The 12500-nt window shown below is 36.3% G+C and overlaps 1 protein-coding gene across 6 annotated transcripts in view; it reads left to right on the top strand.

Annotated features, from left to right (window-relative positions):
• The first annotated feature begins 2774 nt into the window (after positions 1 to 2774).
• Positions 2775 to 12500, top strand: part of LOC137984966 (uncharacterized) — a 21922-nt gene continuing 12196 nt past the window's right edge. For 2 of the 6 annotated variants that reach the window (XM_068832342.1, XM_068832341.1), the window contains exons 1-6: positions 5770 to 5904; positions 6676 to 6793; positions 7629 to 7932; positions 9026 to 9070; positions 9322 to 9378; positions 10365 to 10611. In XM_068832342.1, the coding sequence (XP_068688443.1) occupies positions 5858 to 5904; positions 6676 to 6793; positions 7629 to 7766 (303 nt within the window). In that variant the 5' untranslated portion in view covers positions 5770 to 5857 and the 3' untranslated portion in view covers positions 7767 to 7932; positions 9026 to 9070; positions 9322 to 9378; positions 10365 to 10611. Of the gene's footprint in view, positions 2898 to 4538; positions 4742 to 5769; positions 5905 to 6675; positions 6794 to 7628; positions 7933 to 9025; positions 9071 to 9321; positions 9379 to 10364; positions 10612 to 12500 lie in introns of those variants that run through there. The other 4 variants (XM_068832344.1, XR_011119211.1, XM_068832343.1 and 1 more) reach the window with 4 other exon arrangements.

Raw genomic sequence — 12500 nt, 5'->3', positions numbered from 1 at the left:
TTTTGAATAATTTCTTACCTCGTAAAAATGACCTCTTGTTGTTCAGAAGTAATTGGTGTTTGAAATGGTTCTATAATATTGCTTTTAGGTAATAAGGTGTTGTTGCGTTAATGTTTGTTTTTTCAAAGTGTTGTAGCTGGTTTGAGGCATTTTTTGTGAGAAAAAGAAAACAAATAAGAAAACGGAGAAAGTTCAGATTTTATAAGTACAAACGCAACAGTAATACGGATGGTAATGAAAGGAACGTGATTTCTTAAGTGTTATAGGAAAGATGCTATATGTTGAATTCAGTGTATAACTGACGATTGAATCCTTAGTTTCTTACGGGAGACAGGAAGGTTGTGACATTATTTTTATAGAAGTTTGATGCAGAAACTAGCAATAGGTTTTGTATCATTATTTTGTAGTTATTACCTTGTTTTTGCGTCAAGTGTGATTACAGCTTTAATAAGATGGGTGACAAATTACTCCTTAATTTTGGCGCGAAATTTCAGCGTTAATTTATAAATTCACATGTGAAATTACATCGTTGCCATGGCAACTTTTCATATAGTGGTAAAAAGGCATCTAGGTTTGAAAATTAAGGAGTAATTTGTCACCATGTTATTAATAGCTAATCAAATAGTATATCCGTGAAATTAGGGAATAATTTCACTTGCGTTTTGTCCAAAATCAAGTAATTTCCCTCGCCTAAAGGCTCAGGAAATTATTTGAATTTGGATAAAACGCGCGTGAAATTATTCCCAAATTTCACGCGTCACCATTTGATTACCCATACTGATATTATGGGTGACATATTACTTCTTAGTTTTGCCGCGAAATTTCAACGTTAATTATAAAATTGCCATGGTAACATCTTTTGAATCTCGATTAAAGTGAAGATGGCGTCAAGATTTAAGAGAGTGATCATTGAAGAAGTTACGAAATTAAAAGAAGCGGCAGAAAATTTAAATGTGCGAAAAAACACAATTAACTGGGTGACGGTTTTTGAGAAGTGGTGTGACGAAAATAACCTTGAGAAAAACCTGGAGATGATCTTCTGAGCAGTTGGATAAAGTACTTGAGCGATGTTATAATTGCGGTTGTGAGCATAATTTGTCACCCATGACATTAAAAGGTAATCAAATGGTTTTCTCGTGAAATTAGGAAATAATTTCACTTGCGTTTTGTGAAAATTCTGATAATTTCCCTCGCCTAAAGGCTTGGGAAATTATCTGAATTTTGACAAAATGTGCGTGAAATTATTGCCTAATTTCACTCGTCGATATTTGATTACACATACTAATAACATACACTAAAAAATATTTCATTCTGATTGGCTAAGAAAAATTTCGTTGGTCTTTGAAAAAAATTAATCGTGTTTATATTTACTCTACATTAAACTCAAAATAACGTGATAACGTATACTACTATTTACGTTTAACAACATATATAGTATGACCATAGTTTGGTTGATCTGGAGCCACGAAAGGAAAGATCCGGAAGGTTCATTTCAAGAAGTGGCATTCACAGCCTTTCCTCTTTAGCAACCGGAGACATCTGTCACAATTTTTACAATCTGTTGGTGGAGAGAGAGAGAGAGAGAGAGAATTTGGAGCTGAATTAGAAATGGAAAGGAATAATCAAATTGAAGTAATGAATAGAAAGTGATATTGATAGACTTAGTAGTATAAATGATGGTTCAGCTTCAGATGGAAGGGGGGGGGGGGGGGGCAGGCATATGTAGGGAATCTGAATTGGGGCGTCAGTTTCTCGAAAGTCCCGGTAACTTTTCGGGCTCGAAAAGTCATTCAGAAAACTGCTTTGTGCTTGTTTGTATAAGCCAGTTTTTAAAGATGTTTTTCAACTGAAGAGGATAAAAAGTAAAAAGATAGTGAAGTTTGTTGACTTAAAATCTCTTCGTTTTTAAGATACAGAGGGTAGAGGGAATTGAAAAAGGCTTGAAAATGTTTCGTGACTTTCGAGAAACAGGCATTTATTTCTCTTGGGAGAGTGTGGGCAGTGGAATTTTCATGTCTTTTACGTTTTGGTAAGGAAACGAGAGAGAAAAATAATTGTTCCGGCTAAAGAAATGATTACTCATAAAGAAATATAAGGGGGAAAGGTATTTTTAAGGACGATATGCCTACTAATTAAAGATATTTTTTGCCAGGGTTATGATTACGCAGGGAATGTAGATCTTCACAAGTGTTATTGAAATCTAAAAATAAAATTGGGGGTAACCACGTATTTTCAAAGATAATTGCCAACGAGTCACCCTCGCGAGGACGCGAGGGTGACGAGGCGGCAGCATTATAAAGCCGTGTGCGCGAGTTGATTTTGGTACGTACAGGGAAAAGATTTCTCGAATTGAAATTCAGCATAAGGTAATATCAAGAGAAAATGAGGGGACAGAGAAGGAGGCTCCCGGTCCAGCCCTTGGGATATGTCATGTCCACGTAAGTTATTTTTAGACGAGCGGAAGTCTTCCGAGACGTCCGCATGCAGGCCAACCTCGGTCCGATGTTTGAAAGAAAATATATATTCATCAGCCTTCCACGTGCGCCATCAGAAGAACCTGAGAGCGAAGCAAGACTGCATGCGGACGTCTCGGAAGACAGACTTTCCCTAGAACAAAGAATTCCGCTCGTCTAAAAATAACTTTCGTGACATAACATATCCCGGCCAACGCCTTGAGCCTCCCTCTCTGTCCCTTCATTTTCTCTTGGTAATATAAGGTAATGTAAGAGTGACATCATCGGTGATTGTTTTCGAGTTAGCCAATGGGATTGCGGGATCTTTTAATCTAAACCAATCACATCATGATCGGTGACAAGATGACCACATGGTCGATCATTTTCTGGCGTATTCTGGCGTACTCTTGTTGGCTTGTGAAGGTGTGAAGCAGGCAGGAAAAGGTGAGTGGAAATATTGATATTATACACTCGTGAGCGTAGTCTTTTTGTACGTACTTTAGTTTAGTGTTTTTGGGAACCAGAGTGTTACAAATCTAGCAGCTAGCAGGCTGAAAACATCGCCCAGCGAGGCATCGAGATCAGCTCGAAAATGGCGAGCGGTGGTGCCACAGTGTCGGCTAGCTTGCAAAAACAGTCAATTGCGTTGACAAGGTCGGCCAGCGTGCCATTTAAGAAACAGAAAAGCAAAACCACTTGGACAGAATCACTATAAACTCAATCAGAGGGCGCCTCTTTTTTATCGAGTTGGTGTGTTCAAATTACAAATTTGACAGTCACGGCGAGCGTGCCAAACAACTATCTTGTCAATTGTCTTGACAAAATCGGCCAGCGTGCCATAATTAAGGAAAAATACGTAAATATATTCAAATATATTCACTAAGTATAAACATAAATCAGAGGGAATATAAAGCCTCTTTCCAATCGAGCTAGTGTGCTCGAAATCATACGAGTCATGGGTCACACGACGTGTCGCTGTTAGTTTGTGCTGATTATCCATTAGTGTTTACAAAAGTGAAAAAAAGTCTAAGCTCTGTTTACCAGGTAGCCACTATTTGTCAAGCTTAAGGGAACTTAGCAAATGAATTTGGATAGTGTTCTTTTTGCAAAATTTCAGGGTTCCGAGCTTACATATTTCACTTGTAATCTAACCCACAAGTTGAATCCTTCTAGACATTTTAAAAGCCAAAGATTGAACTGCTTTTTTAAACAAGGATTCAATTTTAAAAATGGTCTATCCTCTGGTTACTTCTTAATTTTCCCTCGGCACACAGCTGTGCCAGTGTTTACTCGTTGGCACTCTACCGATAGGTATTCCTAGTTTATGAATAATATTTGTAAAAAGCTTTAAAATACAAAGTAATGTGTGGCGTTGTTTCTCAAATTGAAGCTTCATTATCTCTAAAAAATGCATGGTTACCCCCAGTTTTCTTTTAGGATATGAAGAGTATTTACTAAGATCTACTTTTCCCGATACTTTTAAACCACGCAAAAATATCCTTGTATTAGTAAGCATCAGGAAATCCGAGTATCTCGAGATGTGCAGAACGTATGCGCAATAACAATAATAAACCAGTTTGGTTGTTTTCGTGGCACAGGCACGTGGGAGTGACGTCAGTGACGTATGAGTGATATGTGGGGGCTATTGGGCGACAGCTCGACGAGAATGTGTGGTTTTGGTTCAACTTATCGCGGAGTTTTGGGAGTTGTTTTGAGGATTGGATTTTGGCAAGAATAAAAATGAGAGTAAACGGAAATGGAGACGATTTTTCAATATGGAAGTGACCAGCTGGATTTGTTCAACTTCTTGCTTTATTTCTTTAAAAGTCAGTCAAAGTCAGCCATATAAATTTGTGTTCAGCAAGGGGAGCTTGGAATTGCGTACTCTGGTTTTGTATGCCATTTAGTGAGTAAAATAGTTTTTTTGAAACATTATTACATTTAGGCTTGTTTAAATCGAAAGGGAGACGATTGTAATGTAGAAGTTTTACGTAAGTTAAGAAAAAAGGTGTTTGTTTTGGGATCTTTGACATTGATATAATTTGGCTATAACAGCGTATTATTGTTTTGGAAATATTTTGGTAGGAGGAATGTGATGGATTGGGGATGGTTGAATTAATGTGAAGCACAGTGGCAGAAAGAGACATTGGGTATACTTGTACGGGAGAAAGAAGACGACGGGTCTTGTCTACCTTGTTTTTGAAAGGGGGTTAGCACAAAATGTTGACCTTTGGTTACAGGCAAATGTCGTAGCATTTTAAAAGATGTTTTAAAATGCTGCGACAATGGTAAGTTATGTCGTAGGCCTGTTGTGAGCTTGTCGCATAAATCGGCCCTAAGGGATACGAGAGCGTGTGACGTCGTGTTATTTTAAAAGAGTTGTAACGGTCGATTTAACGAATCGAGGAAAATGTTCCATAAAATCGTCAAGTTGTGGTGTTTCTTTTTGAAAACTCATTTTATGGACAGCCAGATAAATGAAATTTGCTCACCTACTATTTTCTGTGTTATCCTTAGTGATTGATGAATTTTTGGGACATTTTGATTTCCTCTTTAGATGATATACGTCGTCACATACAATAGACTGATTTAGCAACAGAACGAGGATGTCAGTGGCGGTGGCGCGCGCAGGAAAAACACCAATGAGAATTCAGAATAGAATAGACCCCACGCTTCTTCTATATTCTAAATTGTCATTGGTAGTTTTGCTGCGCGCGACGTCGCCACTGATGTTCCCATTCTGTTGCTAAATCAGCCTAATATAAATAGACAAGGCGTGCAACTTCCAAGACTGCTCACAGCTGAGCGACTTCAGAATTTAGCTGAATTTGTCCTACTTGTAAAGGTTGCTTGCCTCCCAATCTTGGGAGCATAGAAAGTTGATAATTTTACTAGTATCGTGCCAAAAATCATGAAATTTACACAGTTATGCAATCTCAAAGTTGTGCTCAATTTTCAATCTTTGCTGAGGTTTTTGTTATAACCAGATGATGTGGACAGAATTTGATCAAATCAAATTAACCAATCAAAAAGCACAAATTTTCTCCAAGAGGGACAAAATTATAAATCTGCACTTTTTGATTGGTTAGTTTGATTTGATCAAATTCCAATGATTGATGAACTCTGTCTACATGATCTGGCTATAACAAAAATGTGAGCAAAGGTTGAAAATTGAGCAGGGTTTTGAGGTTATAGAGCTGTGTAAATTTGATAATTTTTGATACGATGCTAGTAAAATTATTGACTTTCTATGTGCTCAAGGTTGGGAGGCGAGTGACCTTTGGAAGGGGAGAAATTTGGTTAAATTCTTGAGGCATTTGGCTGTGAGCGGTCTTAGAAGTTGGACACCTTGTCTATTTATGTTGTATGTGGCAACGGGTGTGATCTGAAAAGGAAATTGAAGCATGTCAAAAACATGTCAAATCACTCAGGACAAGACAGAAAATAGTAGGTGAGTGAACTTTATTTATCTGGCTGTCGATAAAATGAGTTCTAGAAAAGAAACATTGCAATTTGAAGTTTTTATGGAACATTTGTATTGACAAGTTGAATAAGCTGTTACAACTGTCTGAAAATAGCGTGATGTCACACGCTTTTTTATCCTTAGAGTTGTTTGCCTGTGCTCTGGACAGTTGATTCCTTTAGTGTCATTACATATAAGTATATGTATTTAACAAGTGTGTTTATTGGTGATGAAATAAGTTCATGCAGTAATATTTACCAATGATAGTGTCTGCTTGGTGTCTTTTGGCTGGAAAAGATAATTGAATATTTAAAAATGTGAGTGATAAGTTGTTCAGGCAATGAATGAGTTGCCAGTAATTGGATTTCTGTTTATATGCAAAGGGTTTTGAGATTGTGAGGGGGCAAACATTGCAAGTCGATATAAGAAAATGTATGGCAGAAAGTTATTTTGACATTGAAAAAACTATTTTGGATAGAGATCAACACTCTTTTCGACACAAATTTATCAGAAATTGATTGGGGCAATTTTGATATAAGGCAAGTATAAGTTTTTGTTTGAGTAACCATGAAATATGACATACACTGTAAAATTCACTTGAAGTAATCTTGCTTGCATGAGGATCCCTAAGGTTTATTTTGAAATTGACATTTTGTTATGGTTTCGACATATTACAAAATAATCTACAAATCTGGAGGAAATAACCCAATGAAGCCTTTTTAGTTGTAGTTCCGTGTGTCTAGCCTGTTTTCTTATTAGGTACGTCTTGTGTAAACGAATTATGGCTTTTGGAAATATACTTCCTCAAAGGAGAGAAGCTGTTGTCAGAGGAGATGGAAATTCTTTTTACACAGTTATTGCTCTTTGGAGGGATGAAGTAAGTGATGGAAAACATGAGGAAATCCAAAGGTTCAGTTCTTGTTTATAAAATGACAAAAATCCAAGGGTTTTGAAGCCACTATTATTTTCTAAAAACTCTGAGAGTCCAGTCACATAAATGTATAGTCTGATAATTCTGCTCAAGCAAACAGTTTCAATCTCTTTGTGCCTTGAGGCAGCTGTTTTATTGCTCCTTTTCCATAAAATATAGTCGTTTCTGTTTCGATAGATTTAGATAACACTGGGAATTCATATCTGATATTCCCCAGTTGTTACATATAAACAAATCTTTTCTTCTGTGAAATTATTATGTACATGTAGAATTATATGTATTAAAGTCACTGGATTTAAGCAAATTTGTCAAGCTTCACTATGACTTCAACCAATACAAAAGTGTCATTTTCATACTAGTTCTCTATAGATCTAATTTTTGGAGAGGGTCTTTGAGGTTTTAATGCTTCCACAATTATACTGTTTTTTGTACAAAGTTGTTGTAGGACATTTAGAGGTTGTGTAACGTCATACACATTTATTTCAATAGACTTTTGTACTCATTGAAACTTTGAATTTGCCATGATTCATAGCTGTAGATTGTGACAAAACATCATTCTTATTTTTGGGTGGGTAAAATCTTAATATTTGAATGTGAGGAAGAATCTTTTGCTTCTCTGGGTACCTTTGATTGTTGTCACAACCCCACACAGTACAATGATTGCCACTAGGCATATTTCCAATGTTATTTGAATTGCTGAATTTAGAAATTAGCCAAAAGCCAGCATATGGACATGTAAATAGAATTGGAAAGGCTTTATTGAGTTATTTCATTCTTGTAGGTCAAGCAGGGAATGTTGATAGGTGTGGATGGTGCAGGCAATGGAGGCAGAGGTATGTTACAGTTGGGTTTCTTTGGGACACTGAGCACCAGGGTGGTTGTCCCCACAACCACCGTGTTGGAGATGTGCTGGAAGTGACAGTTAGGGCGTTGGCAGGAGGAGCAGTTCTAGTCATGACAGAAAACTACCATTGAGGTTTATTGGATACAAGCAGGAAAGGCTGAGGTGGTTGGAGAGGCATGGAAAGTATCTGAAGCTGAGACGGGGAACAAAAGGACTACCCATGTTTAGTTCTAGTGTTAGGGTTAGTTACCACTACATGTACTTTGAAATGTTATTGTTTTAGTTTGCTTTTATATTCTAGAAAGATTATTGTGTTTTGTGAAAGATTGCTGTATTTCTGTAAAAAATTGTGTTTCTTAACTTCATTGTAGAATTGTGTTGAGTTTTGCTTCTATGTTTGTGCCATTATAACATTTTTTGATGTTGTAGATGCTTTAGGGGTCAATGAATTTGTTGTTGCAATGATAATTATAGATCGTTTTGACTGTCACGCAATAAAAAAATAAATCGAAAACCATCCAGTGGAAAAAGTCAAGAATTCGTGATGTTGTAGAAGATAAATGAAGAAGACACTTCTCCGAGTTTTAGGCCTGTACGTTTCCCCAAACTTCAGATATTCGTCGAAATGTTTCGCAGAAATTTACAGAGCCCAGTATGAAAACGCCATGTTGGTGCACTTCTGTGGTGCACCAATATGGCGGCCGGAAAGTAATGTCAACATCTGTTACTTACTTTGGCTATCTAGGCGAGTGATCATCTGTACTGAACAGACAGCTATTTACCTAAGCACTTTTCCTAATGCTTTAAATTCTAAAAAGTCTCAAAACCATGAGATAAATATATATTTCTCAATAAACTCGATCGTCGCCTCGTGTCACGCACCGCTAAACTCAGAAATTCAAAATGCTCTGGTTTCCAAACAAAGCACGCTATTGAGCTTTAAAATTGCAAATGGATACAAATTTACCGCCTCTTATGCCTGATGAGGATAAAAACTTTCGTGGCTCTTTAGTTTTGGATTTTAGAAAATGATGACGTCACGTGAAAACGATCTATTATTGGTGTGTAATGAAAAAGTATGAGATCAAAAAGTATTTGATTGCAATGCTTTGTCATGATGGTTTGGTGGAAGCAGAGAAAAGATTCATGGAGTATGAAGTGGATTGTACTTTGACTGATGAACAAAGAAAAAGTAATAAACGAGTAGTAAAAACTGGATCGAGCGGCAATAAGTATGTATATTTGTTTCTAAAGAAAAATAAAGCAATAATGTAGGGTATCTGTACACATGTAACAAATATTATTTATTTTATTACCTCTTTTCCTTTTTTTAGTATATTGTGTTGCTAGATGGAGAAAAAGGAATAATTTGTTATTATGTAAGTAATAATAATTTTAGCTTACCAGTATCTGTCTGTTACATTTTATAATTGGATATTGCAGCTAATGTTTAGTTATTGGATTTAGTGCAAAAACTATAATGATGTAAAATTGCTTGAGGATTCTTTTAGTTGACTAATTGGCTAATGCTATTGCTATTGATCAATATGTAAGACATCTTTTACATTATAATTTAAAGGTAAGGATAAGGCAATGATATTAAAAGACTGATGGTAATGATGTTTTATAGATGGACATCATTGTTGTGCAAAAGGTTAACTCACAATAGAAGAAAATGCTGAAAAAGGTAAAGAGTCAGAACAAGTCTTCATGTACTATTGGGGAAGATACTTTTACTTGTGATACTTGTGAAATCATTTGAAGGAGCAACATATTACTATGTGGTAATTTGAAGTAAATTATCATCATATTTAAAAGAAGACTAGTCATATTAATTAAAAAAGATACTGTAAGAAGCACACTCTGATATGCTATAGGGAACTAAGGGAGTTTTGGTACATTACACATTATGGTTGTGGAAAAATAATAAAAATGTTGACTTACTGCAGGCATTTGCTGTTCCTGTGTTGTCAGCTGGAAAAAAAAAATTTTTTTTTACACAATTTTTTTTGAAAGACAAATGTTTCAAATTAATGAAAAAAAATTCATTGTTCAGAAGCAGAGATATAAAGAAGTAAAGTTGCTAATTCAGGAAAAATTAGGGGCTTGCTGAAATTTTGCTCAAACATCATTGTTTGGTGTGCGACCATGTACTGGTGGCTCAGTTGGTTGAGCAGCGGGCTGTCACGCGGGAGGTCGTGAGTTCAACTCCGGCCGGACCAACACTTAGGGTCTTTAAATATCTGAGGAGAAAGTGCTGCCTTTGTAATTACATCTGCAAATGGTTAGACTCTCTAGTTCTTCTGTGGTGTATTATGGTTGGGAGGATAAATGCACGGAGATGTTAGCTACAGCAAGCTACTCTAAAATCTGAGGGTAAAGAAAGATATATGATGTGATGATATGATCACATAAGTCAATCTTGATGTTTCTATTCAGTGGTAAAGTCCCTCACAGACACAAATTTTATGTTGATTAACAACCTTGTCCATGAATATTATGTGCTGTTGAATTTACAGCCAGTTGCAGATGCTTTTTTCTATATATTTATTGGCAAATTCTTCAATTATTGTATTCTCTAAGTTTTTATGTACAGAATTAGAAACATGAGAAAATGCAGTCTAGCAGGCAGTTAATTCTTTGGTTATATTCTTTTTATTGATTTTTCTACAGTTGGAATTGCACGTTTTCTTCTCCAGGAATTCCTACTTCTGATCAGGGTGTTTGAATACGTTATCAGAAAGAAGTGAAGATTCCAATTTTTCTAATACCACATGATACAGCGACGTGATTCTTTCCATGACATTTTCAAGACCTTTGACTGCGGCTAGGTCTCTTCTCGGGGAGGATACCCGAACTCGAGTGAGCGGTGGACATCGAGCCTAGTCATGGATACAACTTTGTATATTCAATAATGCAGGTAAGCAAATTCTGGGCAGCGTTTCAGAGGAGAGTGTTACTTTCTATCACATGACTACCTTATTTGATTCTTACATTCATCCTACCATGTGAGCCTTCTTGGTTTAACATTTCCAAACCTCAAGTCTTTCTGTTTTTTTCTGTTCAGCAATTTGATCTTTCCCCCTGCTTTATTTTGTATCTTATGTTTTCCCTATGAGTTTATTGTAATGTCTTTAATAGTTTTTCTTAATAAAATATGAGCAGGAAATTGCTGCCTGTGGCATCTCTTCAGCCCTGTTAGGAAGGGAGCATACTGATACTTTTCTATTCCATTGTTGCCAGAAATAGTTGGTGTGGTGATGTTATTTAAAATATCCCGTAAATTGAATAAATTATGGATAAAGGTTAAATGTTTGCATGTGCGTAGATGTTTATAAATTGCACTCTCTTTATCAGTAACAGCGTGTTCACGTCTTTGGGTAAGAAGGGTTCTGTCAGTTTTGCCAATGTATAATGATTGGCAACTGGGATAAATGAATTATTTTGTAGATAACGTGTGATTTGTTTTAAAGTGGCACTTTTTTGTTGTTAGTGTAGAAGAGCAATTTTGTAGTTTTCTTGTGGATTCTGAACTGGATGTTAGGTTTTTTTTAGGTGTCTGTGCAGCTTTCGTTTAAAGGAATGTAGCAGTTGTGATGTTTTCTTGCCAATATAGGGAATAGAAAGTCAAATGGTGACGGGTTCTTCTTTGTCTTTAGAGTTGTTGGTTGTTGTGTGTTTCTTGTTGAAGGTGTTGGAGGAGAAGTGGCGAATAAGTGTATGAGCAATATGCGAGAGAAAGCTTTTCCATGAGGTGATTTTTTTTAGAAGTTTTAGTTCTAATTTAACGATATTGGGGGAGCAAATTCTATGGATGTAGTCGACTAGTGCTCTGATCCAAGAAATTTTGTGACGCCAAGGAATGAAACTGTCAAAGTTGGCGTATTGACTAGAGAAGGTGTTTTTTCGGAGATTCCAATGCCATTGGGTGAGATGTCAATATTCAGAAATTGCAGGGTGGTGTTTTCAAACAAGTCATAAGTAAAGTGACGTTCTTGTTAAACTTATGAAAGTAGTCTAAGATTACATTGATTGTATCAGGTTTAATTCGCATGTCGTCAATATTTCTACAGTAGAATGTTATCAATTTATGGTCAATGAGAGGTTTGACGATTATCTGTTCAAAATTTGTCATAATAATCAATTAATGTTAGTCGGTACCATGCTGACCCCATCAGTTTGTTCGAATAATTTGTTGTTACATGAGAACACAGTTTTAGTACAGGTATCAAGAATTAGCTTATGAAGTGTAGATTTCTTGAGCGTTGTGTCGATCAACTTCTTGTTAAAGATTCTCTCCAAAATAAGTACAGGTATCAAGAATTAGCTTACGAAGCGTAGATTTCTTGAGCTTTGTGTCAATGAGCTTTTTGCTAATAAAAGATTCTCTCCAAAATAGTATTGAGAATCTGTTGGAGAGGAACATTTGTGAAAAGCGATTTCACATCGAGGGAAACAAATTTGTAGTCTTAAATAAACAGCTCTAGAGGTATTGATTTGATTCGATTGGCTGCGTCAAAAGTATCCTTTAAAGTGAATTCGTTCTGGGTGAGTGGCTGCAAGAGTTTGCTTATATATTTACCAACAGAGTAGTGTGCACATTAAGATCATTAAGAAGCTACAAATCACCACTATTATTTCAAAACCAGATAAAGGAGAAGGTGTACGTCCTGATTCTCAAAGACAACTATGTGAAATCAATGAACAGTCTTCTCTGATCGTAGAAAGTTTAAAACCATGAATACTGATCCAATCGCTGCGTTACTGCTGTTCAGTGACATCTCCGCTCCCTCGTTAAATGTGGCTAAC

The sequence above is a fragment of the Montipora foliosa genome, chromosome 14 (genome assembly GCF_036669935.1).
Source record: "Montipora foliosa isolate CH-2021 chromosome 14, ASM3666993v2, whole genome shotgun sequence".
Classification (NCBI taxonomy): Eukaryota; Metazoa; Cnidaria; class Anthozoa; order Scleractinia; family Acroporidae; genus Montipora; species Montipora foliosa.
Note: the sequence above shows the minus strand (reverse complement) of the source record. Positions and strands in the feature narration are given on the sequence as shown.